Source organism: Orbicella franksi, chromosome 10 (assembly GCF_964199315.1).
Source record: "Orbicella franksi chromosome 10, jaOrbFran1.1, whole genome shotgun sequence".
NCBI classification, from domain to species: domain Eukaryota; kingdom Metazoa; phylum Cnidaria; class Anthozoa; order Scleractinia; family Merulinidae; genus Orbicella; species Orbicella franksi.
In genome coordinates this window covers 3,228,917-3,256,780 of record NC_138154.1, presented here as the reverse complement: position 1 = coordinate 3,256,780, position 27,864 = coordinate 3,228,917, and the positions used below count along the sequence as shown (strand labels likewise).

Here is a 27,864-nt window from a genome sequence, read left to right as displayed (position 1 = left end):
TTTTTTCTGATTTGCCAACTGCCTGCCAAGAGGGTCAGGTCGATTTATCATCTTCATGTTCATCAACCACTGAGAGGACTGAGAGCGAAACACTGTTGCAAAGCATGGATCAGAATAAGTGGCCTAGACTGGCAGATTCATGGGACGACGTCTTGGAAGATGAAACTATGGTAGAAGTGATTACCGACTGGCTTAATCCGACTCAGTCGACTCTGTCAGCCCTGACAAATCAACACGATCAAGATGAGGATGCCATGTGGGATGACAGGCTTACAGCTTTAGTGAATGAAATAGAAGAAGGACTACGAGATGAAGAAGGAATATTCGACGCATACGATGATGAAATGACTGAAATTAGCGAAAGTATGACCTATGGTGCTGAACATGTGGGTAGCGATGACACTCTTATGGAGCCAATTTTGTCAGAGGAAGAAACAGAGGAAGGCAATGTTCCCGAGGACACTGATAAGAAGCCCTTGTATCCCACATCTACAGTTGCATTAGGTACCATAATGGTTCTCCTTGCTCTTTTTTCTATAAAACACAATCTTCCTACTGAAGCAATTGGAAATTTGTTGTCCCTCATCTCCTTGGTACTTCCATCTTCGCACTGTCGTCCAAATACAGTGAGTAAGTTTAAAAACTACTTCAAGAAGCTTAAAAATCCACTTTGTATACATTATTACTGTTCTTTTTGCTTGCAATATATTGAGACAAAAACATTAACTGTGTGTCCCAACGGTGGATGCCTCCATGATCTGACAGAGAAAAATTCAATCGCATACTTTGTAGAAATTCCAATTTTACAACAGTTGAAAACTTTCTTCAAAAGACCAACGTTCTATGAAGATCTACAGTATTGGTTTAAAAGAAAGAAGAAAGTCAGAGATAATGTTGAAGACATATGATGGAAAGCTCTATGAAGAGCTATCTGCAAAGGGGTTTTTAAGCTCTGGAGACAACATTTCGTTTTTAATGAACTCAGATGGTGTGCCTGTTTTCAAATCCTCAAAAGTGTCAATTTGGCCTCTTTGTTATATTATCAATGAGCTCCAATACAGCAAACAAATGGCAAGGGAAAACATGTTATTTGCTGGTTTGTGGTTCGGTGAAAAGAAACCTGCAATGTGGACATTTCTTAGGCCACATATGAGTGCCCTTAAGGAACTTGAGTCAGGTGTTGAATTCGAGTCACCATGGAGAGGAAAGCTTGATTGTAGGGCTGTGCTTCTAGCATGTACGTGTGATTTGCCCGCTCAATGCCTTATATGTAACAGTATGCAGTACAACGGGGAATACAGGTGCTGGAAATGTCTCCAGCCTGGGAAAACTGTGAAAACTGGACAACATGGACATGCAAGAGCCTTTCCTTTCAATGAAGAGGACCCCAAAGGACCACTAAGAACTAATGAATTGACATTACAGCATGCAAAAGATGCCATGCTTCAACAGATGGCAGGAAAATTGAGGTATGTTGTTATTGGAGTCAAGGGTTTCAGCTGGCTTTCCACTCTTAAGTACTATGATATCATACGTGGAAGAGCTATTGATTACATGCATGGTGTACTCCTTGGGGCACAAAAACTTTTGCTCAATTTGTGGTTCAGCAGTACCCACTCAAAGGAAGAATTCAGTTTGTACAATTCAGTCAGCGTGGTTGATCACCGTTTAAAAAACATCTCGCCAACACTCGACATAACTAGACTACTGCGATCCATCTCAGAACATTTAAAGTATTGGAAGGCCAATGAACTTCCTGTACTGTATGGTTTGCTACCTGACAAATATTTTGAACACTACTTTTACTTTGTACGTGTGATCTACCTGCTATTACAAGATTCCATTTCAGAAGCGCAACTTGCAATACCAGATCAACTTCTAGAACAATTTTGTCACAATTTTACAAAACTTTATAAAGAACGATATGAAACTCTAACTATTCATCAACTCCTTCATCTAGTGGATAATCTTAGAGACCTTGGGCCCATGTACACCCATAGCTGTTTTTCGTTCGAGGACAAAAATGGGTTTATCTTAAGACTTATTCATGGAACACAATTTATTGACAGTCAAATTTTAACAGCTGTATCTTCTACCCAAACATTACCAGAACTTAAAGAACAATGTATATCCCCAGGGTCTGAAGGAGAGAAATTGTATGACAATTTATTGTATCCCAACAAACCCAAACGAAAACAAGAAATTCTGCCACACCCTCTCTTGCTGGGGTCGTTTTACTGGAAGACACTGAATGACATGGAATTTAAATCCCTTGAAATGTTCATCGGTCACGTGCCCACGACTGCCGAAGTGAACGCATTCAACCATATAGAGTTTAACAACACTTTGATTTATGGTTTGGACTACAAGGGAATGTTCAGGAGAAACTGTTCGACAGTGAAGTATTCCTCACAACAGTCTTATGCTTTTGGACAAGTTAAGGTCATTCCTCACATTTGCATTGCGCATCCTTACCGTGCATAATTTATGGCGTCATTAGCGCACGCTCATGCACGCGCACACTGAAAACATGACAGATTTGCCTTGATATTGAGCTCTGTCAGTTGAAAAATGGCTCTAGCTCACCAACGAGCACGGGCACCCCAATTTTTTTTCCACTCATTGTAGTCAACTAATCGTAAGCTTTGCATGAGAAAAGACTGATATAATTTCTATTGCTGAAAATTGAATAAATAAGAAAAATAGCAGATACACGGTGGTCTTTTCTATTTGGCAGTCGGTAACCACGTCAAGAAATTTAGTTCAAATTTTTAACCAAGGATTTAGCTTTCTGTCTGAATCAAACTTAAAACGTTTATTTGTGTCCAAAACAATGTACTGACTGTAGTTTAATGCGCCTTATGAGCCCGGGCTCACAAACATGTTACAATTACTGGGAATGCGTTCTTATAATAAGCATTAAATAATGCCAAAATGGGGCATTTTCATTGCCTCACTGCTCCTTAATGAGCATGGGCACCCCCCCTTTTTATTTCAAAATTGAAGTTATCATATGATAAATATTCAGTGGACAAAGTTTGAACGGGAATCTATTGTCACTTTTATTTCAGAGGAATTACCTTAAGTGTTTTTGTCAGGTTAGTTTAGGAGCAGAAGTGAAAAACATAGCATTCATTTATCCTTTGGAATGTTGTGCACGTTATGACCCTTCATCCACACACGTTACTGCAGTCACGCGTGATGAAGGTATCTTACATGCTATTGATGTCAAAGATATATGTAGAAACTGTTTGTACGTGGAAATAGTTGGTGCAGATGGCACTGTCCAGCAGCGTTATGTTAGCGAATTTCCAAATAAAATCAAAGTTGATTATCGTCCACTATGTAAATACTCAGTGTTTGCTCTCATGTGAATAAAGTGATGATGATCGATTCAATCTTCTGATTTTCTGATTCTCTGGTTGCGTGCTCATTGAGTTGCTAACTAAAGGCTTTCTAGTGCGAGTCAGAGGAAGACAATAACGTCAACGGAAGTTGGTGAAGTTAGACAAATTTATTATCATTTTATTTGCGGCGTAGCCCTGGATATAAGAGTACGGGTAACATGGGCTCTGGGAACGAGATCGCGGAGTTGTCACGTATTTAGCGCTACAGACGGATAAACAAGGACTTTGAAACAGCATTTTGGCAATATACGAATACCAATCATTTTTATCAAAACGACAGAACTAAAGATAACTCGACAGCGCAAAGTAACATATTTCCTTGGCAGGCCTTGAAGATAACCGTTTGTTATTACAATGGTTTTGGCTCGTATATGCATAATTGATCAGGTACCATGTTTCAGTAAAGTTTATGTCTTTTTTTAAGTCCGGTGATTTCTGATACTATTTCTGTCACAATGTATTTGACCTGAGATACTTCAGAGCAGCTTTTGTTTAAGCACAGCAGACTTTCGACCAAAATTACAGCCAAATAATTTTTGCTTCGTACGAGGCTCATTAGCGCAGCCAAATTTGCAACCTTAAAAAATTTGGCTGCTTTATGGCTCTTCCTCGTGAGGTCGATGGCCTAAAAATCAACCCAAATTTCTTTGCCCCTTGCTGTTTGGCTCATTTTGGTCGCCCTCGAGTCTCTCTTTGCAGATTTAAGCCCTTAATTGGGCCCAATTTAGGTTCATTTGGGCCACAGAATTTCGTACGGGAAAGAACCCACAAAGACAAGGATGTCAAAGTGTTCTTCGATTTTAGCTGCCCCTCTGAGCAACCAGAAGCCAGAATTCGTGAACTGTAGTGATGACTTCGCACAGAGCCCCGAAACAGTGGTCGCTTTCTTCAAATGAAACTATCACTTCGATTGAAGTGATAAAAAAGTGCAGGATGCGAGATCAAAGGATAAAACTATTCTGGAAAATCTAAGGCCCATCCCACTTCTGAATGTCAACTACAAGATTCTCCCTAAAGTTATAGCCAAGAGAATTGAAAGTCTTGCCAGTGTTAATGAACCCCAATCAAACTGGTTATGTTAAGGTGGCCAAACACAGTTTTTGCGTGTGCTTTTGCTGATGCAATTCAGCACATGCACAAGGATTGCAAGAAACAGACATGCTGTCAATAGAGCGATCATTTTATTTACTCAACACCCGCAGTATCTGTGTTATTTTCCTCTATAATTGAACGCAGTGTATTGATGGCTTTAGTCTTTTATTACAAAGATATGTTAGAAAAGGTAATGATGCAAAGAGCCCAGCAATTCTCAGCTTTTTCTTTCTTACCGAAAGAACCCAGTTAAATGCAGCACATGCGTAGTAAGTCAAAAGATTGCAATTAAATGAAAAATTGCACTCTTGGAAATACGCCTTTTTCTCGAGAACCACTCTTTAGAATTTCACAAAATTTGGCACAAAAATACTTTAGGAAATAAGTAACTGAAGTATTGAAAATAATTCAACTGTAACAAAGGAAACTCTAGATATTCCAGTGAACCTTCGACAAGGGATAATTAAAGATCTCTCTGATAAATTATTAGCAAAATGGTGTTAACTTGTGAGAATCGTTACAAGCTTGTTCCATGCAAATTATAAAGGAAATCTAATGACTAGATTTTCTGCAAATAAACAAAACTGATTTCAAAGGCCTGTTTAAATTTATTCATGGTGCCATGGCAACGGCACATACGTCAGCTTAACCATCAAAAAACAAAGTTTGTGTTGTTAACTTGCTTGCTGCCATATTTGATGACCGAGGGATCAAGGGTTTTAGAGAAAAAGGTGGAGGAAACACAGGTATCAAAAACTGTGTTCAGCCACTTTAAAGGCCACTACATTGGTGAAAATGTAAGGCTACTCTACAACTTAATACATTACACAGATAAGCTAAATCAAAAAGGTATTGCCATTTTCTTGGACTGCAAAAAAGCGTTCGATTCCACTGAATGGAACTATCTCTTAGAAACACTTCTGCTCTTTAACTTCGGCCATGACATTCAAAATTGGATAAAAATTTTCTATAATGTTACTAGCTGTGTTCTCAATAACGGTCATGCTTCAACTTTTTTCTCCCTACAGCGGGGGGTCAGACAAGGTTGTCCGTTGTCTGGCGTCCTCTTTGTTCTCAGCATAGAACTTCACTCTAGATCCATAAAAAATGGTCCCGCTACTGAAGGTATCCAAGTCAACAAGCACGAGCTTAAAATAAGTCAATATGACCTTGACTCCAAAACGAGTCTATTGAGGGTGTTAAATGATTTCAAAGAGCATTCTGGCCTAGAAATAAACACCACTAAAACTGAAGCAATGTGGTTAGGCGAATGGAAAGACAGAGCAGATGAACCTTCTGGTTTTAAGTGGCCAAAAGAACCTATCAGTGCCCTTGGTGTCTTCTTTTCTTACAACAAAGAAAGTGCTAACAGACTGAACTTCAGTGAAAAAATACTTAACCTCGAGAAAACGCTAAACACTTGGCAACGGAGAAATCTAATTCTTCATGGAAAGATTAATTTAGTCAAAACACTTGGGATATCTAAATTACTTTACTCAGTTTCTGTGCTCCCCATTCCAGATCCCTACATTCAAGAAATAAATAAGCTAATTTTCAACTTTATTTGGGGAGGGAAGCCCCCTAAAATCAAAAGAAATACCATAGTCGGAGAAGAGAAAGATGGCGGATTGAAAATGTGTGATTTCAAGATCATAGAAAAAGCGCTCAAAATAATTTGAATCAACAGAATTCAAAACGAGCCACAAGCCTCCTGAAAAATAATTCCTAACCAGCTCTTGCACCAACACGGTGGTCTCGCCTTCCTGACAGAACGCAACTCTGCAACAAGTATACTAGACCTTGATGATAAGCTTCCCACATTTTTTATAAAAAAATGTTAGATTATTGGTGCGAGTTCAAAATCTCAACGGGCACCGATTCCAAAACAAATCCTAAAAACAAAATAGTGTGGAATAACAGGAAAATTCTTGTAGGAAAAAGACCTGTCTTTTTTTATCAAAATTGGTATGCATATGACACCGGCATTACCAAGATAAGTGACATATTAAACCAAAATCAGGATTTTTTGAAGTGGCACAAACTTGCAATAAAATATAATTTGAATGTTCCTTTCACTATATACGATAAAAATAATGTTTCAGTATAACGTGATTGTTGTCTCGGGTACAAATCAAGGATTCTGGTCTCACTTAGAGTGTTGGTGACAAAATGTCACCATGTTTAGTTCTCAAAGTATCCTTTAGGGCGTACTGGAAGAAATAATAAATAAAAGAAACGCTCTCATTTAATTTCTGTTTTTAGGCTTGATTTCCACTGATCAGTGTTTTGATGTTTTTTTTCTCACAAAAATGGGAAAAGTTTACTAATATTAACTATATTAACTGAATAACAGGGAAAGCTTTTCATAAATTGCACACAGTTTAGAAGTTTACGACCTACAATCATGGACAAAAGTCTTGGGACAAATTGGCACTTTTGGCGCTTTTGTATACACGCCAGGCGCAAATACAACTTCACCTGCCTAACCTCACCCCCCACCCCCCATACAATGTTGAAAACTAGTACGTGCAATTTTACCTGATTTTCAACATTGTGTTGGGGGGGAGGGGGGACAGCAACCCGTTTATAAAGGATATAGCAGCGTTTTCTTCATACTTCTAAAACACAGATAATCCATTACATTACATAAGTGTCCCAAGGACTTTTGTCCACGATTGTAGATAATTGTAAATAAAACTGTTGGAGCGATCTGTGCTCATACTTCTTTAAAAAACATTTAATACAGATCTAAAAAAGTAAAATTGTCTCTAAATTTTCGACTGCCTTCTGTGGTCTTCTTCAGAGAATGATGATTTCGCGCAATTCACAGAATTTTAATAAGCTGGGATGTTATTGTTCGTTGCCCCCTAGGGAGGCAACCAGTGACGCATAAACCCTTGGGAAGGGTGCTCTTTCATTTATGGAGTTTTTGTTTAAGAAAGAGTGCAGGGATTCCATAAAGAGTCTTTTGTTCTTGCTGCTCACACCTGTTTCAAGAATGTTGGCGTAAATAGGATGTATATTGTGGCCGGTTTCCGCATGCTGTTTAATTGCGGAATTGACATTTCCATTGGTTCTGGGCTTGTGTTCAGACCCCCAAGATTTCCAATTTCTTCTGGTTTCCCCGACATACGTGAAAGAACATGTCCTACAGGTCACTTTGTACACAATGCCTTTTAATTGCTCTTTTGTCGGCCGGTCTTTGGGCTTTTTGAAAACATTTCCCAATGTTTGTACTGGTTTGAAAGCTGTCCTGATGTTTTTGTGGCTCAAAATGCGTTGAACACGTTCCAACACTCCTTTCACATATGGAATCAAGGCGTATGCCTTTGGATTCTCCTGGGTTCTTGGTTGCATGTTTGTTCTGTTCGATTCACCAACTGACTTGATAAAGCTCTTGGAATAACCATTAGCTTTTAGATCACTAATAACATGTCGTTTCTCATTTTGTCTTTGCGCAGTTGTTGATGGAATGCATTTAGCTTGGTCCATTAGAGTCTTAACAACAGCTCTCTTGCTTTGCGCTGGGCTGTGTGAATGGAAGTCTAAATACTTGCTTGTATGTGTGGCCTTGCGGTATACACCCACCTCGAACTTACCATCCTCATTAACAGTGTTGTTAGTGTCCAAGAAGGCTATGCTGTTCTTGCCCATAGTTGTTGTAGGCATCTCTACTTTAAACTGAATATTGACATTTATCGAGTTTAAGTGGCTGTGAAAAACTTCAACACCATCCCTCTTTCTACAAGCGTTCCAATCGTCAACATAGCGACGCCACCACTTTGGTCTAACGGGCGACGTTTCTAACGCTTTCTCCTCAACTTCTTGCATTACAAGCTCGGCGATCACTGTACTCACCGGAGATCCCATGGCACACCCCGACACCTGATGGTATTATACTTCAAATCTATTATTCCCAGCATAACGTAGTATTTTCAGTATGGGGAAATCGCTCCCCCTCTGCAATGAATTCTCTGAACTTAATCCACACAAGAGCGTCTCGTATTATAAACAACCTTCAACCATCGCTGGCTGATAACATCTCTTTCATTAAATCAAACTGGCTCCCTTTTGCTTACTTTTATAAAAACTCTGTTCTTATGTTAATGCACAATGTGAACTTTGAAACTTCAAACCAATCTGTTTCTGAACTTTTCTCTAAAAATGCAACTTCTAGGTCATCTCGCTTTCCCAATCAATTTAATATCAATAGGTTTAAATGATACTGGAAGAAACACTTTAGAGTACAGAGGCCCTGTGATCTGGAATTTTTTAAATAGATCAGTTAGAGTACCTGAAAATTTTTATTCTTATAAGCAGATATTAAAGAAACACGCCAAGGACACTGCTGCGTTTTCTTTCAGTAAGGAAACGACTTTGATCACTGCAAAAAAAGATGATTTTATATATTTTTGATCTGTCTAATTTCTGACAATATTGTCTTAATTAGGTTCTAGTGAATCAAATATGTATATATGATCATAAATTTTCCCCTGTACATAGTTCTTATTCTTTTATTAATATCTTTCATGTTTGTAAAATTTTATAGTTTGTGTATAGTAGGTCCACATCAGCCCTTCGGCTGCCAAATCCCCTCTACAACCTACTTATCAAATAAAGTTTACTATATACGTATAATATTTGGAAATGACGCTCAACCAAATTGCGAATTATGCCCCTATTTCCCGGAACTCAATTGTCAAGAATTCTACATCTATTAGCAGCATTTGGCAAACGATCCGGCAGCATTATGGCTTGCAATTAAGCAGTTCCTGTTTCTTGGACCTCGGAAGCATTTCTCTGAAGTCCAAACAATGTCCCGAGGATTTATTCCAAAGCTTAATGGCCTTTGTTGAGGACAACCTGCTCACTACATCCAGCGGAATCACTCATCGTGGCGAGATTCCTGACAATGAGGAAGAACTATCACCATCCCTGAAAATTTTGTTGTTCTTACGTGGTTATGCTTACTCCATTCCAACCTTCCCTGGCTTGTGAAACAGCGTTATGGAACCGTGTTATGTAGTAAAACGTTGGCCTCTGTGAACCCTGAGATCTCCAAAGCTCTCAAGTCGTTACTTGACGAGCTCCACACCAGTGATGAATCAAAGGTCTTATGCTATGCTCCCCTAACTGATCATTGATCATTTGTTTATGCTCGACGCAGGCTAGCGCCCAAGCCGCGAGCTGTCAAGTCCTGTCCACTCTGCCAGCAGGCTGCTCCCCCAGATTTCTGGTCTCATTTCCTGAGCAGTTGCAAGTTTCTGCCCAAGCCTAACCATCTCTTCATGTCCAAGATCCACCAAGTGGCCGGTGTTGAATTAGATGAGAGCAGTTATGATTACCAGCACAGCCTTGATCAGGCAGGCCCTTCAGAGTTTCAAAAATTCTCAAATATGCCTCACTGTTTCTCCGGAGCCCTACCTACCATGGAACCTCCTGTCACTCGTGATGTAAATGTTTCCCAGTCTCCATTCCTTCACGCTTTTTAAAGTCATCACCCCTTACGCCTTACAATCGACACTGGCACAGAACGTAATATGATGAGAGCTTCTCTAGCTAGGCATATTGGTGCCAAGGTGACTAAAAGCTCCAAGGCCGCTTTACAGGCTGATGGTCGTACTCTGTTAACCATTGTCGGTGAGACCCGCCTTCCTCTGATTCGTCAGGGCAGATCTCTCACTCTGGAAGCTCTCGTTGGCAAGGACCTCAATGTTGGAATACTGGCTGGAACACCCTTCATGACTTCAAACGACATCGCAGTCTGCCCCACTAAATGTGAGATCATCATCACTGGATGCAACATGGCATCCTATGGTTGTTCCCAAAGTCCTCAGATGCACTACGCTGTCAGAGCTTGCCACCTCCTTCATGCCCCGAACACTAACACCACTGTTTGGCCTGGTGAGTTCCTTAAAACTGATGCTCCTGTGGAGTTGCCTAAAGATTCTTCACTTGCCATCAACCCATGTATGGATTTAGTCTCTTCTAGTCACCTCAAACCTACTCACATCTGGCCTCAACCTGACATCGTCCAATGCATTGGCGGTAAACTGAGACTTCTTAACAATACTGACAAGCCCTTGCTTGTCCGTAAGAACGACCATTTATGCCATGCATGTCTAACTGTTCTGGAATCCCCCAGAGAGCCCTCCTCAATCCAAGCTGCCATACCGTCTTGCTGGTTGCCTAGATTCCTGCTCCTCCCTATTCTCCTGTTGAGTCCATACACGTGGACCCTCTTTTAAAGGTTTTGGTAGAATATTTGAATCTGTTCTTCCTAGTGAGGAAGAGGAATGGCGCCTTCCACTTGGTCACAGCCTTTACTGACGTGGGCCGCTATAGCAAGCCTCAGCCCTCACTAATGCCGGATGTGGACTCCACCCTTCTGAAGATTGCTTGCTGGAAGTACATCATAGTCTCTTATTTGTCCCAGGCATTCTACCAAATCCCCCTTGCAAAGAATTCTATGAAGTATTGCGGTGTGGTTACACCCTTCAAACGTGTTTCTGTCTACACGCACTGTGCCATGGGAATCTCCAGTTCTGAGATGGCCCTTGAGGAGCTAATGTGTGGTGTCCTGGATGATTGTATTCATGAGGGTTGTGTTGCTAAGATTGCTGATGACTTGTATTGCAGTGGTAACACTCATCAGGAGCTCCTTACAAACTGGCAAAAAGTGCTCTCGGCTCTGGATTGCTGCAACCTTTGCCTCTCACCTGCAAAAACCATAATCTGCCTGGCTTTGACCACCATTCTTGGTTGGATTTTGTCCCAAGGTTCAATGCATGCATCTTCCCGCCATCTAGCTGCTCTGGCTTCTTGTGAGCCACCCAAGAACGTCTGCGGTCTCTGTGCTTTTGTTGGTTTGTACAAGATGCTTGGCCAGGTCCTTAATGGAGCTGCTAAACTCCTCGTTCCTCTCAAGTCCCTTATGGCTGGTTCTCAATCTCAGAATACAATCTCCTGGACTGATGGGCTCGTGGTGTGTTTCTGCTCCTGTCAAGAAGCACTCACATCTAACAGATCCATCACTCTTCCCAAGCCTGATGATCAGCTCTTGATCGTGACCGATGGCTGTGTCGAGACGAATGGCCTTGATGCCACTCTTTATGTACTTCGTGACCAGAAGCTGCACCTCACCGGCTATTTCAGTGCCAAGTTTAAAAAACATCAACCCTCCTGGTTGTCATGTGAAATAGAGGCATTATCTATTGCGGCCACTGTCAAGCATTACGCCCCTTGTATAATTCAATCAAAGTCTAAGACTTATGTAGTGACTGACAGCAAGTTGTGTGTCCAGTTGTCTTCCAGTCCTTGAGTTACTTCATTCCTATCATCTGTTACCTGTTACCAAGTCACACTGCTCCATCTGGCCAGTTCCACAAACCTGCTTTCTGATTTCACTAGTCATAATGCACCAGCTTGCGACGACCCTTGCTGCCAAGTCCATTCATTTGTATCCAAAGCTGAAGACCTGGCTGTATGTCCCATATCTGTTCATGATGTGCTATCGGGGAGGAAGTCCCTCCCTTTCACAAGCTGTTCCGCCTGGCTCCAATCGCAGCTAGAGTGCCCCGACTTGAGGCGTGTCCACTCCCATCTTAAGCAGGGCACTTGCCTGTCAAAGATGCTGAGAAACATCAAAGATGTCAAGCATTACCTGTGAAACTGCAATAAGCGTAAAAAACTCTCTTGGCCTTTAATAAACAACTCCACAAATCAAAACGGCGTGGTACAAAGAGTGTGCATACGAGCGGCGTAGATGCAAATAGCGTGGATACAAACAGCGTGGATACAAACAGCGTGGATACAAACAGCGTGGATACAAACAGCGTGGGTTGAAACCAAAACAGTAAAGGAGCAAAAGTTACAAGTTGCGACTAAGCTAAATTCGAATAATGAAATAAAACTGCAAAACGAGGACTGTGAATTACACTTACATTGTTTCGGCCAGAGAAAACTGTTGTGAAACGGACTGCGAATGACGCGAAGAGACTAGCACGAAAGCTAAATAGAACTGCGCTAAACGCGGACCAAAATGAACTGCCCCAAAACTGTACTGCAAAGCTATGATATGGAAAATACGCTAGAACATGCGGAAAATAAAACTATAGAAACTTAGAAAGGCGCTAATGAAGATGAAACAGCAAAGAAACGCTAACGAGGGCGTGAAAACTGACAGAAAGGAATAAACACCTAAATTGACGCAAAAAAAGGACGAAACAAAAGGACGAAAAGAAGTATAAACTAATTTGCATACGCAAAGGAAAAACAAATTACGCAAGAACGAATAATAGAAAAAATGTTACACTTGGATCTTACATACCGGCCCCATGAGGAGCACACGCGAGGCACTTAAATTAAACAATTAAAGATCTAAGTGTCTTTCTAAGAGTTCTTAATGTTCTCTTCTCCTGAATTCAGAAAATTGCACAGAAAATAACTCCAAAGGGAAAGTTCAAGCTTCTATCAGCAAGCAAAGCTTGTCAATTGGCCTTTCCAAAACTGCTTCTTTTACTTTCACCCTGGTACGGCGCACCAAACCTTTCTTGTCGGCAAAGACTTCTACCACTCTACCAAGGGGCCATGAATTGCGAGGGGAATTTTCCGCGCTCCACTTCCAGGTCTCCGTCTTGAAGACATCCAAGCGATGAGGGGTTCCTAGGCCAATCTTCTTCTGACTTCCAGAGAAATTCCGGCCCCAGTAACCATCTTTGGCAGCTCAACAATGCATTGGCAGTCAACGCTCTTGAAGCGCAATCTCCAGGATTCGCTACACCTTCCACATAGCGCCACTGATCTGGATTTGAGCCCTCTCGTTGTACGGCAACCCGATTGGCAACAAACGTGTGGAAACGCGTACTTTCGTTCTTCACATAACGAAGCACTGACATGCTGTCTGACCAAAACACGGATTCGCAATTAGGAGGCATCTCCAGCTCTTCCTTGAGCATCTTGTCTTGTCGCACAGAAACGGTTGCGGCCGAGAGCTCTAAACGAGGAACGGAAATAGCTTTCAAAGGAGCAACGCGTGATTTTCCAAACAGGAAGGAACAATGAACTCGGTCCTCATGGCTGACTAGTCGAAGGTAAGTCACTGAACCATAAGCAGCTTCTGAGGCATCAGAGAAGTGATGCAGCTGACTGGATTTAACGGGACCAAAATCCTCTGGCTTTAAAAAGCGACTCACAGCAAACTCCGAGAGCTTTGGAACATCTGCTAGCCAATTTTCCCAACGTGCAGCGTACTCAGTCGGGATCTCATCGTCCCATCCTAGCTTAATGCGACAAAGATCTTGAAGGATTTCTTTTGCGGTCAGAACGAACGGTGCCAGGAATCCCAACGGATCGAAAATAGCACTCGCTAGAGACAAGATACCCCTACGCGTTGGTGGACGGGAGCTAATGTTGACTCTGAAGCGGAACGAGTCGGATTCTACACACCATTGAACTCCTAGGGCTCGCTGAACAGGCAACTTGTCCTTCCTTATGTCCATGTCCTTGATGTCCTTTGCGCGCTCCTTCTCAGGGATGGCTTGCAGAACATCACGGCTATTGCTGACCCATTTGGTTAGCTTGAAACCACCACGTGATAGTGAAGTGCATAAACTGCCAACATGCTCAATGGCTTTCTGCTCGCCAGGGAGGGACTTCAAACAATCATCAACATAAAAGTTTCTTTTAACTGTGTTGATGACGTCAGGAGGGAAGCTGTGACGATTATCTTCTGCTGTCTTGCGGAGTGCGAGATTTGTGCAAGCCGGTGATGAAATGGCTCCAACAAGTGAACTACCATCTGATATTCTTGTAATTCGTGCGCCATGTTGCCATCCTCCCACCAAAGAAAACGCAGAAAGGAACTGTCAGGATCGGGAACTCTCACTTGGTGGAACATGGACTCTATGTCCGCCATAACAGCCACTCTCTCTTCACGAAACCTCAACAGGACTCCTACAAGCGAACTGCTTAGGTCCGGGCCCTTGTACAGCATGTCATTGAGAGACTTTCCCATAAATTTGGCCGAACAGTCAAACACAACGCGGATCTTTCCTGGCTTGCGAGGGTGGTAAACACCATGGTGCAGTATGTACCAGGCGGTGCCCTTCGCGGGGCTCTTCTGATCAGGGGACACTTTGCGTGCATATCCTTTGGAGAGAATGTCTTCCATAAAGGCCTTACAATCTTGGTACAACTTCGGGTCTCGTTCCAGCCTTTTCTTCAACCAAATGGTGCGCTGCCAGGCCTGAGCCTTGTTGCTGGGTACAGGCGTTTGGCAATCCTTAAATGGTAAAGAGATTTGATAGTGCCCATTTCTCAATTCCACCATCTGTTCGGCGATTTGCATAAATCTACGTTCGTCTTGAGACATCTCTGTCTTGCTATCAATGGTGGGATCAGTAAAATCGCGATTGTAGAAGTCTGCTATCATCTGTTGGAGCCGGTGATCGACTTTAGCAACAAAAGTGGATGACCATGAACTATGGTGACGACGGCGTAAGGGACCATTTACCGCCCAGCCGATTCGCGTTCTTGAAGCATAAGGACCACCGTCTTGACTGTGTTTGATATCAAGTGGATCGAGAGCCTTGGGAACATCACTAGCAATCAAAAGGCCAACCTCAGCGTTGAGACGAGGTAGAAAAACTCCTTGCAAGTGGGGCCACTGATCAACGTCGTCCTGAGTTGGAATGTCACTGCTGGACACAGGAATCTCCGGCCTGGTGTAAACGGTCGGGAGGCTAATCCACTCGTTCTCATCCAAATCGGATACAAGAAGGTCGCGAACCAGGAAGCTGTTGGTGATGTTATTTTCCTTCTCAAGAGTAGACAGGGATATCTTAACTTGCTGACCATTAATCCCGAGCTGCTTCATGAGCAATTCAGTACAGAAACTGGAGTTGCTACCGTTATCCAAGAAGGCGTAGGTGATGACGCTCTTATCACTATCTTTCGCTCTCACTCTAACTGGTATTACGGCCATGCCTGTCATACGACCCTCTCCCGAAGTCTCACTGTTAGCACTGGTGCCCGTTTTTACCATGTGACTACAAACTTGAGTGCTGATTACGTCCTCCGTACCCACTCCAACATCGACAGCTGGTCTCTCACGAGAGCTTGTATGTAAAACAGTAGGATGCCGTCCTTTACAGTTCGAAATCTTGCAATTTTTCCTTTGCGGGCAAAACTTTGCGACATGTTCGGTGGATAAACATCCAAAGCACAGCTTTTTGGACAATAGGAATTGAATTCTCTCTTGGTAGGGTTTCCACTGCAATGACTGACAATCCTCAAGGGCGTGGTTTCTGCTACAATAGAGACACCGATTTTTCCCTTGTGAGGGACCCTGATCGATTCCGGATAGCTGAACCTTGCGAGTCTGAGGTCCCTGCTCTCCATCGGCGCGTTGACTTGGCTCCTTTACACCCTGCGGAACCGTCTCACTGGTAGGACCTTCACTATCGCCTACATGTGCTAAGAGACTGAGGTTCTTGGGATTGGATGTCTTGCCACCAGAGGACCGCTGACCAGGCACCAATCTTACGGTATCGGATATCTTGCCAAAGACTGGGTTGGTTAGTATTCTTGCTTCGCGATCAACAAAGGCAACGAAGTCACTGAATTGTACTGGCCTTAACTGTCTGTCCATGATGTCATCAGCTAAGCGACGCCATCTTTCTCTCATGCTGTAAGGAATCTTGAGCACCAACATTTGAATGTTTCCTGGCTGATCAAACTTAGAAATGTACTGGCTACCTGCCAATGCGTTCTTGCAACTTGCGAGAAAGACTGAAAAACGATTCAAAGCCACACCATCTTCTGCCTTTATGCTCGGCCAATCGAGGGCCTTCATCTCGTAAGCGGATGCTATGCGATAATCGTCACCATACTTCCTTCTCAAAAGCCTACGAGCCTCATCGTAACCTTCTTCCGCTGGTAAATGATGACAGGATCTCACAAGTTCCTTAATGTCCCCTGTGGTGAACTGCTCGAGGTAATAGAGTCTATCAGTACTGCTAAATGTTCTGGATTCAACCAAATTTTCAAAAGTGCGAACGAAGGGGCGGTATTCAATAGGGTTTCCGTCAAACACAGGAACACGGGGCTGCAGAAGTTTGTTCCTATTCTGATTATGCGCTAGCAATTCCATTATTCTATTCTGCTGAAACTGAAGAGCAGTGTGTTGCCGCTGCAAACCAATCGTTTCCTTTCTCAGATCCTCGCCGACTGTACACGCTTGATAATCAAACTGGCCGTAAGGAACAGAATCCATGGACACGCCCTGGCCTGGGTGGTGCACCTCGCCTGGAAAAGACCTTTTCGTGCGGGGGCTGGTACGAGGGGGATCCTGATCCTGGAGCTCTGTCTCCAATTTTAAAGGCTTCACCTCCGGTAGAGAAGGGGAGGTCATTGCTGCGTAGACCCTCTCCTTAGCTGTTGTCTTGACCATTTCGGCTTCGAGGTTAAGGCGTAATTCTTCCTGCTGCAAACAAAACTTTTTCTCTTCGAGTGTTTGGCACTTTTCGAGCATAGAAATTTCAGCTTTTAACTTGGCAATTCTTGCGGCTTCTTTGGCTCTCGTGGCTGCAACTGATGAAGCACGGCCACCACGTGAACTTGCTCGACTTGAATGTTTTGAAACCTTGGAAGCACCTGAAGGAATTGGTGTGCCAGCACAACTAATTGAATCCTCGGGATTCACCGCCGAATCTACTTGAAGCGATTCAGCTAATAGCTTGTGTTCGATATTAATTATCCAGTCGACGATCTCCTGACGGAACACACGAACCTTTCTCTCTTTGTCTTCAAGATAGCGTTGACCCTCAATAATGGCGTTCTCATCCAGAATTTCTCCGACGTAGTCGTGATGGGCCTCTTTGAATCTTTCAAAAGCGTTGTCCAAGTAAGGAAGCTTCTCCTTAACCTCCTGAAGATTATGATCATCAGTAAGCAAGCCAGAAATTTCATTGGAAATGGCTGTTACGGTAGATAGATGACCAGACCTTGAATTTTTCTTTACACGAAGTGTTTCCAGGTTAGACACCTCAAAATCCAGCGAACGGTTTGGTTGTCGCATGCGTGTTCCAACTCGCCGGGTGGCAGGATCTGTAAACTGCTTGCGGCTAAAGCTCATGATGAAACGACATGTCACCAACAATTTTCAATGATGAAACTGCAATAAGCATAAAAAACTCTCTTGGCCTTTAATAAACAACTCCACAAATCAAAACGGCGTGGTACAAAGAGTGTGCATACGAGCGGCATAGATGCAAATAGCGTGGATACAAACAGCGTGGATACAAACAGCGTGGTTACAAACAGCATGGATACAAACAGCGTGGATACAAACAACGTGGTTACAAACAGCGTGGGTTGAAACTAAAACAGTAAAGGAGCAAAAGTTACAAGTTGCGACTAAGCTAAATTCGAATAAAGAAATAAAACTGCAAAACGAGGACTGTGAATTACACTTACATTGTTTCGGCCAGAGAAAATTGTTGTGAATCGGACTGCGAATGACGCGAAGAGACTAGCACGAAAGCTAAATAGAACTGCACTAAGCGCGGACCAAAATGAACTGCCCCAAAACTGTACTGCAAAGCTATGATATGGAAAATACGCTAGAACATGCGGAAAATAAAACTATAGAAACTTAGAAAGGCGCTAATGAAGATGAAACAGCAAAGAAACGCTAACGAGGGCGCGAAAACTGACAGAAAGGAATAAACACCTAAATTGACGCAAAAAAAAGGACGAAACAAAAGGACGAAAAGAAGTATAAACTAATTTGCGTACGCAAAGGAAAAACAAATTACGCAAGAACGAATAATAGAAAAAATGTTACACTTGGATCTTACAACCTGTGATGGGCTGCTCGTAAAACGTGACAAACCTTTCGCTGCATCCCGCAAATGTATAGTCCTCGCACGCTCTGTCATTGATGGCTTCCTTGCTGCCCTGCTCGTGAAGCTGGACCACCATTCCCATCACCAAATGAAACTGGTTTTGCAGTGTTACTTCTTTGCCTTAGATCTGTACAAAGCCCTGGATCGGTGCTCGCAGTGGTGCCACCTGTGCTCTTCTCTGAAGAAAGTTCCGTCCAGTCTTGTTGAACAGTCAACTTCTGATCCTCCTGATCTGACGGCTTTGGTATTTCCTTCACTGCAGACATCATAAAGTGCAACCGTAAGCTAGTACTTGTCATCTGTTAGACTTCCACGTCCTTCACTGCTTCCTGCTTGCTGGATGACAAACGTCATGAATCCATTTGCTTCAGTCTCCTCCAATTGTGCCTTGAGCTGTGCCCTCTGTCTGGCCTCCTTTCCATCATAAGGGTAGACCCCACTCCTGGCTTCGCTTCTCTGTGCGATGATGAAATCCTTAGGCAGTATGGCTTTGCTGTGGAAGTCGGTCGAGTCAAAAACCCAAACAAGAATCCTGTGGCAGAGAAATGCGTCGCCAAACTTGGCGATGAGCTTCTTCGTATTTGTCCGGAGGGTGGTACAATCACTCCTCTCACCTTGGCTCTGGCAACAGCCAATCTCAACACCTGTATCCGTAACAGAGGATTGTCTGCCTGCAAGATGTGGCTTCAACGTGGCTAATTTACCAATGCACAGATCCCTTTTTCTGACCTCCAAGTTGTTTGACAACAGCACTCCCCGTGGCTCTGTAACCATCCCACTAGTGAGAGATCCAAAGTCCCCGGCCACTGTCCTTGCCCTGCCATGCCCGTTCAGGTCGGTGATTTGGTTTACATCACTTCTGATGGCTCCAAGACACATGCCCGCAATCGGTATCTCTGGTTCACAGTTGTACTTAACCTCCTATCGCGTCGAACTGTCTGAATGATATGGCATTCCTGACCTAACGGAGGCCATATCTAACCTTTCTTGCTGTTACAGCACTGATTCCTACCCTAAATATATCGAAAAAGAGCCTCTTCTGGGTACATTGACAAGGAAGCCGCTCGCGTTCCTACCCTTCAGAGCACTCTGAATCCTACCCCTGCTTTAGTCCCTTGTGAACGCGCTACTCCACCAGATCCTCAGACTGACAATCCTCCTGTGCCTGAGTCTTCTCCTCCCCCGGACGGAAGCGTGTCTGACGACATTAATGCCCCAATCTTGGAGTCTGCCTCCTCATCTGGTCCATGCTGGTCTAGCCATCCAACTCACCGCCTGGCTTACCTCAAGGACTGTTACTTAGCTGTTGCTGTGAACACTGTGAATGACTCTCCACTGGTACTCATCTATGTTGTAATACTTAATTTATGCATCGACCTCTAACTCTTTGTAACTGCATGTTTACTACCAATCTGCACCTAGCTTTGCTTTATGTTTATTGTTCATCTACTAAGGCAAGCGGAAGAAAGAAGTCACACCATATTTTGCATTGTTGTTTAGTTCCCGCCATTAGCTAGCATAGCACGACACATATTGCATGCAGTCGTTTAGTTTGCTCCATTGTTTCACTTAGGATGCACGCTGTTGTTTAGTTCGCCTCATTGTCTCACAGTTCGTGCATAATTAGCTTGGTACCTTTGTTACTGCTTTTGCCTGCTTCGTTTGTGTTCTATTTGCCTCTAGTCTTCAGTTAATAAATGTGTTCTCTCTTGCTCGGAGTCTCGGCTCAACTCACTAGCATTGGCCTCTTGATTAAACCATTCTGTGAGGCCCTAATGGGAATATACAGTGGGGAATCTGACCAAAGTTTTCACGAAAGTCAAATGCTGAGGAAATAACTGTGCATAGATTTGATTGATACATTGATGTGTGATGTGTATTTTATTCATCAGGTAGCTCTTTTCTCTCACCTTATAAGCTTACAATTTCCATCAATGTGCCATAGAGCTAGGGGTCCAAGAACCCAGTACTTATGGCAGCGAATCGAATCTCTCCACCTTTGATGTACGCCTGTAGGGTCAGTCCTAAGAAGTGACTGACACACTCTTTCCCACTGTACTCTTAAAGCGTTACTTCTCAGATATCTCTTCAGCATCCTTATGCCAATTCCTGGGTGTTCTCTTTTGGCCTTCTGGTAATTCTGTTTAAATCATTATCACTGATGTCACGTATGGACCTCATTTAATAAACACAATAGATATTGATGAGCATGTTAACCTGAAGTCTAAATCCTAGTTGGAGCAGGTAAAAGCATAATATATTTATATGATATCAATGTTTTAATGACCTAACAGTTTGGAGTGAGTATTTGAAAAGTTTGTCATAGTCCTCACAATGTCTATGACACTGGACACTTAATTGGATTACAAATTCTGATATGTTAGGTTTCCATGTTTCTGGTTGACAGTTTAACTTTTTGGACAGTTCACACTGAGTAGTGAGGTGTCAGGCATTAGTTACTGTTGTTTGTTGACCTTCATATATACACTGTCTTATGACTGTATTATAGCAATCCAATTTCAGGGTTTACCTCAGTGTAAAAGCCTGTGAACTTTTTCTTTGTTTTGTAGCTTTTGTTTGGGTTATGGTCTATGATGTTGACTTCTTTGTTTTCTTTGTTTTACTTCACTGGTGGATAACAGCAAAGTGTACATCTATGGGAGGCTTCTGACCGAAGTATGCTGAGATGGATCAGCAATTAGCTGACTGGTTCAGCGATCAGCAAAGTCAAGGTAAGCATTGTTGAGTTTATTTTTCCATTTTCAGTAATCTGGAGTAATGTGCTTGTCACTGATGATCCATAAATCTGTTTATGTTCATTGTATTTGATCAAGGAACTGACATTTTATTTTAATTGTTGTTGCAGGTCTGTCAGTTAGCGGCATGATGCTTCGAATCAAGGCAAAAGAACTCAGCACCGACCCTGAATTTAAAGTATCCAATGGCTGGTACACGGACTGGAAACGTCGCCACTCCATCTCCACGAGAGCGAAGACCACTCTTGCTCAACAACTCCCTGCCAACATGGAAGACAAGGTCATGCAATTTCATCGATTCGTCCTGAGATCTGACCAGCGTTGGGGGTATGATTTAAGTTGTATCCTCGATATGGACAAAACGCCAACGCGGTTTGAGCTGCCAGCCACCAGAACCTTGGAGTTCACCAGGAATAGAACAGTTCCAGTGTTGTCATGCGGTGCCGACAAGCAGAGTTTCACACTTGCACTAACGGTGAAAGCGAACGGCGAGAAACTTCCCCCAAAGGTCATATTCAAAGGAGTTCGACAGCTGAAAATCAACGTGCCACCAAGGATGTAGGTCTCCATTCACAAGAAAGGCTGGATGGACGGAGAAGGTAAGCTAAAACACTGTTTATTCTGAGTAGCATCTTTTCGACAAGTGAGTGAGAAGAGTAAACTTCTTGTTTCTCAGAAATGAGATTCGAATTTCATTGTTGATGTATTGTGTTACCTAGCACGTGCTGTTTAGCACATACGTGCATATGCAAATTTCAGTTTGTTAGCTTTTCTTGTGCAGTTGTTTAACACAATGCGGCCTTGATAATAAAGCTTTCTAGCATTCTAAGACTGTATTTCTTATAAATTTCTAGGAGTGATGGAGTGGATTCGACGCAATCTTCGGTACACCCCAGACCAAAGAGCTCTCCTCGTGTGGGATTCATTGCGTGGGCATTTGAAAAACACTGTGAAAGATCTTCTGGTGAGGTGAAACGTAGAAGTCGCAGTTATTCCTGGTGGATTTGCACCCGTGTTGCAGCCCCTGGACAAGTGTATCAACAAACCTTTTAAGACCAAGGTGCGATCCCAATACCAGACTTGGACGGTGAACGGTCTGTTTACTTTAGGCGTACCCAAATTTTGGCAAAAACTTCCCAAGAAAAAACAGATTTTCCTCGAAAAAAACCGTGCGCCTTATAACTGAGAAACTACAGTACTGTATGGCACAAACAATCGATTGCGAGTCCACTTCACAGAGATGGTGGCTGGTCTCCCTCAAAAGTCGAACAATCTGATCTGTCAGTGTACAGTTGCCATCAAGGTTCACTAATATGCGAGTTAGGTAGTCTATTCTTAGATGTAATCTCTGAATTGTCTAGCATTTCAATCGTCTGCTGGATGAGGTCATATGCTCATCTGAAAGCCTCCATCTTGACAGCACCAGTCAAAGGACCCTGGGAACGAGTGTGATAGTGGTTGTCCAGCAACCTACCGTCCCAAGGTCAGGTCACTCAAGCATGAAGTTCAATGTCCAAAGAAGAATATTGGATCGCGTAGCAGGCATATTGCACGCTGCACTGCAACATACACACTGGGTATCAACATTGCATTGAAAGACATGAATGTCGGGTGTTGAACAGAGATATTTGAAAGCAAAATATGGATATTGATTGGGAATGCAGAAAACAAGGATGTTAGATTGCATTGCAAGCATATCGCATTTTATACTGTACAAACACATTGAACATCGAATAAGATTGTCACATGTTCTAACCACGTTGCATTTGAAATATGGACATTGAATTGTGAATGGGCAATGTTGAATTGTAGAAGTTGAATATTCGAATGTGAAAACGAGCAATAATTCAAAGCAACAATGTTCCTTATCTGATCGCTTTTCACCATCAATTGTTATGCATGTGCTTCTTCCTGCAGATGACAAGGCAACTGACCGAGCAGAAAAACGTCAGCACTTGTCACAAAGTTTTGGGGCTAACCCAGCAAGCGCGGGAAAACCACTCGCTGCCATATTGTTTTGAGCCCGCAAGAGTACAGTGGGCTTCTGTTGAAAAAAATCATTCCTGCATGTTGGAAGTTAAAATGTGAATCTCACATAAAATGAACAACCTCGCACAACATAAGCAAAACCGCATAAAATGAACAACCTCACATGAAAGGAACAAGTTTGCATAATATGAACAACCTCGTACGAAATGAACTAGTTCACATGTTGGATTATAGGCATTGAAATGAAAATGTGAAAACGAGATTGTTGTGTGGAAAAAAATTGTCACACAGGGCAGATTTCAAAGTCGCATTGTAGAACTTTAATGTTGCATCTTGAACCTTGAATGTCACATTGTAAAACTCCAGTGTTGCATCGTGAAACATCAAGGTTGCACTACAAAGCTATAATGTCGAACTGCCGAAAAGTAAAATAAAATGTGAAGTTAGCATTGAAAGCAAAAGTCGAAGTTTGGCAGGGATATAACACCATACCAAGCTAATAAACAGAAGATTTGGTATGAAAGACAGAGTTACCGACTTTCTTGTAGATCGTCGTCTAGCAGTTACTATTCAAATATGGGAAGATTTCATTCCACAAGGACAAGACGGTGGCACATACACATTCAAGAACTCGAGAGTACACAAGAACTAGGAAAATGGAACACTCTTTGTTGCAATACCTAATGGCTGCTAGTGTACCACTTGCATGGATGACGCAAAGGTGAGCCTGCTTGCAGGGTATATCCACTTAGCTATGAGAACTCATGGAGGGCAAGGCCATTTAACTGAGTTCATGTATGACAAGTGTCCTGCATACTGCTAGGATCAACATTGCTGATCCTAGCAGTGGCAAAAGAGAGACTGGTTGCAGGCTAGGCTGAGGAGGTCTTCTCCCATCTTTAAATTAATAATTAATTGGAGGATAACCCATTTTCTGAGCATAATACTATCCAAAAATTCTCAAGCTTTGATCAAATGACCTTGAAAGTGCACGACTTGAAACTCTTAGTACAGTATGGTTGTCAACACTGGCGCATTCTCTTTAACTCCAATGTACGCTCATCTAGTTTAAAAGTGTTCAAATTTTATCTCCATACTTTTATTTTATTCCCATATTTTTATTCCCCAGATTTTTGTGAGAACAGTCTCTCTCCCTTTCATCTGTCATCTCTCGTGATCTCCCATGAGCACTTACTCCCACCATCAAGATTAGACGTGTTCAAAACCATAATGAGAGCTAGTTGGAAGTACACTTGCAATGAAGACCCGATTAGCTGATTGGGCTCTGCTTTTGGGAACTGGACACAAAACCATGTAGGTTAGGCTGGCTCTGCTCGCCGATTTTGTTTCCCCTCTTCTCCACAACAGACAGGCCTGTTTCTCGAAAGTCCTGGTAAGTCAACGGACCCAAAGCTGTATTTCAAAGTCAAATTTCAAGAATAGTAGAGCACTTTCTAGCACCATATTCAGTTGATATTAATTCTACAACTCATATTTAACTGATTTTTTTATTGTAAAATTTTCAAAACTTAAAAACTCAAAGAAAATAAACAATATAAGCAGCAGAAAACAGCTCTCCAGACCAGCTAATTTCCAGGACTTTGAGAATTAGTAAACAAAATGATGGCCATTTTTGTGTGAAAATCCATATTCTGTAATGAACACCTCCTCTGCCACCCTTGCCCCCATATTCTGTTTATGTTATATACGACTGTTTGTTTTATGGGCAAGTGAGGTATACTGCGATCAGCCGTAATATTTTTTCACAAAGATAGCCTAGTGAGCGTGATACAAGGACGGGGCAATTCTTCAGGATGTTCACCACTAGTAAGAGAAAAAGATAAGAACAGAAAGAGACTTGAGGGTGGGGACAAATGGAAAGCAAATGAGGAGAAATTGCCGTTCAACATATAAGCAATGAAAGTAACACGGTCATTCTCTTCCTTCCCCCTGCCTAACTCTTCGTCCTTGGTGGAAGGCAAGTCCTCACCACTGTGCTATCTTTGTCCTCAAAGAAATTGTTATCAGACAAGTCACTAAACCAATCACAATTAAAGATCCCATTTAATCAACATGGCAAAAACGACAAGTAAAACTCCTTAACTGGAATTTTTGCAAAGTGTAGGATTCTCCAAATTTGTTGTCTTTCAACAATTACTGTTAAAGACGTGTTAACTTTGCTTTCCCTACGGCAGATAACGATGATGTGATTATTTTTCAAATACGAGACCAGCTCCTATTGCCACTCATCAGCTTGACATTTTTCCTAATTATCCTATACATTTTTTTCTGTAATGCAGTTAATAAGGCAAAAACATAACTTTTTGGAGAGCGAGATCACAAACTCTCTGCCATGTTCCTTTTAGCTGTAGCATGTTCTAGCATGCTAGCTCACACACTAAGCGTGTTACAGTTAGCACGCTAATCAAAACAAAAGGTTTAGCAGGTTAACATCTTTGAAACAAATCGTTGTGTGTCCTTCATTGTGCTATGAATTAAATGTGCTTATAAAGCGTGTCTTAGGACACACTAATTGTGTTGTGTTAGCATGTTGTGAGCGTGCTATCACTTTTATCCCTGTTTTCCCGTGGAGGGTCACATTTTAGAAAAAGCTGACTTGGAGAACATTATTAAAGTCATTTGAATATATACACTGTATTCACCAAGAGTGAGTTAGAATATTTCATTCTTCTATCGTGAGACATGTTCATGTGGTACAGTAAAACCCTGAGGCCAAAGTAAAGAGCTATATATGCACCAGTGCAGCACTGCAATTTTTATCTGTGCTTTTTGTCTGTGCAAACTGAAGCGACTTACTACATGTGTCTCGTTTGTATTATTGTTACACATATGTTCACACAGCTATATCTGTACATGTATATGTAACAGGGCTTCTGATAGGTTGTGGAAAACAGTCAAACAGTCAGACAAATTCACGAAAAAAACGGCCAATTTCACGGACATTTTTGGGCATTTTGGGGCAAATTTTGCTGAAAAATGATCAGTAAAAAATGACCGATTTCGTGGGAGTTTTCTGGGGAAATTTTGCTGGAGAGCAATTGGTTTTGCACTGATTTGACAAACGTTTGTAGCTAAAAAAAGACAGCAATTTTGCCATTTTTTTCAGAAAATGATGAGCTTTAGCCTATGCAATAACAACAGTAACAGAAACACATACCACGTATAAGTTTTGCTTTTGTAAAACCGGCGATTTTGCAGGAAAATTTGAGCGACTCATTTGGACTATAGTACGTGTTTGTATTTGTTTGACGAGAGGTTCTTTTTAACAGAAATCATCATTTGCTCTTTTAAGAACATTGCGCTCAAGAAATGCACCAATGGCAAAGGTTTTTACATCGTGGCCACAGTGAGTGCCCGGTAGTTTTTGGATGTTGTTTACTCATTGCAGTGACAAAGTTTCACGATAAATTTGCAAGTTTACAGCAACTAAACAGCCCCAACAGCCAATGTAAGTTTCAAATATGTTGCAACCATGTGTGTTTGGTACGATTTTCAGTGAATTTGTGGTATTTTGCGTGTTTTAGTGAATTTCGTGGGATTTTGCAGATTTACTTGAAATTTGCAGCTCTGTGACTGCGTGAAATATCAGAAGCCCTAATGTAAAAATGTTTGTTTTGTTCAATTCCTGTGATATGTAATGGAAAGTATAAAAGCTGAAGCATTTTTTTTTTTACCGTCAATCAAACACGCATGCATTAAGAAAAAAATTGTTTTCCACATTTACTGGTTTGTTGTTCATGTTTTCCAGTGTTTATAGAACAACCCTCTTCAGAGACTGTTTCCACCTTTGGAAAATTTCTGTTTTACACTTGTGGAGTAGGAAAACGCTTAAATATCTCGCCTATTTTCCAGTCAAAAGTGTGAAAGTTGAAACCACATGGTGCGACCTCCAAACTTTTGAGCATTTCGTCTCAGTGTACGTTGGCATGGCTTGTTGGCATATACATTTGAATAAGGTAAACCTCCTTTGAGAAATTTTGGATTTCCCTTAGTTTTAACTTATTTGATAGAGGCTTAACTTCTGTACAATAATAATCTTAACTTTTTAGATCCAAGTAGACCAAGTGCACATGTTCTTGCCCATATTTTATTTCTTGCTTGTACTTACCTGACCTAAGGTCGATGTAGGCTTACTAAAAGTAAAAATGTACACCTTTTAAGCTTTTATTCTGTTTTATAGCTTGTGTCTACGAGATTGAGCTTTTTGAAACGCTTTTTTAAAAAATATATTACTTTTTGTTCTTCTCCACTAGTTCATAAGTTGAACTAGTGTTTGCTTTCCTCCTGTTACAGAGAAAGCATTCTGAAGTGTCAAATTTTTGCCTAACCTATGAACACACAGGTTGTTTGCTTAAGTTTGTTGATAATCTACACTGTATGTCATTCATGTTAATTTCTATATATTGAAATTGGAAATCAAAAAGTAATAGTGATAGGAGCTTACATACACACAACTTATGACAGTTTTTTATATTCTCTTTTTGTTATAAACATCACTGTGTGCCATGCAAGCATGTCTTGTTCTCAGTTGATAGTGACAAGTTATGGGGAATGATGAGGCTTTGTTGAACAATAATTTGTTTGCACATGGTTTGCATTTAATTACTTGTTAAGCTGACTCTGGAGAATCACTCAAGGGTGTACAACATCTTTCAGTAAAAAACTGTTTCTTCAAGTGACATGAAATAGCTG

The 27,864-nt window shown here is 41.9% G+C and overlaps 4 protein-coding genes and 1 pseudogene across 4 annotated transcripts; 2 read left to right on the top strand and 3 right to left on the bottom strand.

The window, feature by feature from the left end:
• Nucleotides 1-6,178, top strand: part of LOC145501434 (uncharacterized) — a 6,603-nt pseudogene extending 425 nt beyond the window's left edge.
• A 1,171-nt stretch (nt 6,179-7,349) lies between these two features.
• LOC145501433 (uncharacterized) lies at nt 7,350-8,369 on the bottom strand. Its single transcript, XM_081480912.1, has one exon. It carries the CDS (start codon nt 8,367-8,369, stop codon nt 7,350-7,352), a length of 1,020 nt encoding a protein of 339 aa, XP_081337038.1.
• Nucleotides 8,370-12,094: 3,725 nt separating this feature from the next.
• Nucleotides 12,095-20,610, bottom strand: LOC145499703 (uncharacterized). Its single transcript, XM_081479230.1, has 2 exons — nt 18,362-20,610; nt 12,095-12,162 (listed from the first exon to the last, which is right to left on the bottom strand). The coding sequence occupies exon 1, from the start codon at nt 19,283-19,285 to the stop codon at nt 18,692-18,694; it is 594 nt and encodes a 197-aa protein (XP_081335356.1). The 5' UTR covers nt 19,286-20,610; the 3' UTR covers nt 12,095-12,162; nt 18,362-18,691.
• Nucleotides 13,076-17,634, bottom strand: LOC145501432 (uncharacterized). Its single transcript, XM_081480911.1, has 2 exons — nt 14,296-17,634; nt 13,076-14,152 (listed from the first exon to the last, which is right to left on the bottom strand). Exons 1-2 carry the CDS (start codon nt 17,632-17,634, stop codon nt 13,076-13,078), a joined length of 4,416 nt encoding a protein of 1,471 aa, XP_081337037.1.
• A 45-nt stretch (nt 20,611-20,655) lies between the features above and the next one.
• On the top strand, nt 20,656-27,413 carry LOC145499704 (uncharacterized). The gene is made up of 2 exons (XM_081479231.1): nt 20,656-21,761; nt 22,017-27,413. The coding sequence occupies exons 1-2, from the start codon at nt 21,598-21,600 to the stop codon at nt 22,213-22,215; spliced, it is 363 nt and encodes a 120-aa protein (XP_081335357.1). The 5' UTR covers nt 20,656-21,597; the 3' UTR covers nt 22,216-27,413.
• Nucleotides 27,414-27,864: the final 451 nt, after the last annotated feature.

Bases quoted from the DNA above. Each gene is read 5' to 3' on its own strand.
- LOC145501433 (XM_081480912.1), bottom strand. From the start codon at position 8,369: ATGGGATCTCCGGTGAGTACAGTGATCGCCGAGCTTGTAATGCAAGAA.
- LOC145499703 (XM_081479230.1), bottom strand. From the start codon at position 19,285: ATGTGTCTTGGAGCCATCAGAAGTGATGTAAACCAAATCACCGACCTG.
- LOC145501432 (XM_081480911.1), bottom strand. From the start codon at position 17,634: ATGAGCTTTAGCCGCAAGCAGTTTACAGATCCTGCCACCCGGCGAGTT. The intron at 14,153-14,295 runs GTAGTTCACTTG...GATTGTTTGAAG, and splicing joins AATTACAAGAATATCAGATG to TCCCTCCCTGGCGAGCAGAA.
- LOC145499704 (XM_081479231.1), top strand. From the start codon at position 21,598: ATGCGGTGCCGACAAGCAGAGTTTCACACTTGCACTAACGGTGAAAGC. The intron at 21,762-22,016 runs GTAAGCTAAAAC...ATAAATTTCTAG, and splicing joins AGGCTGGATGGACGGAGAAG to GAGTGATGGAGTGGATTCGA.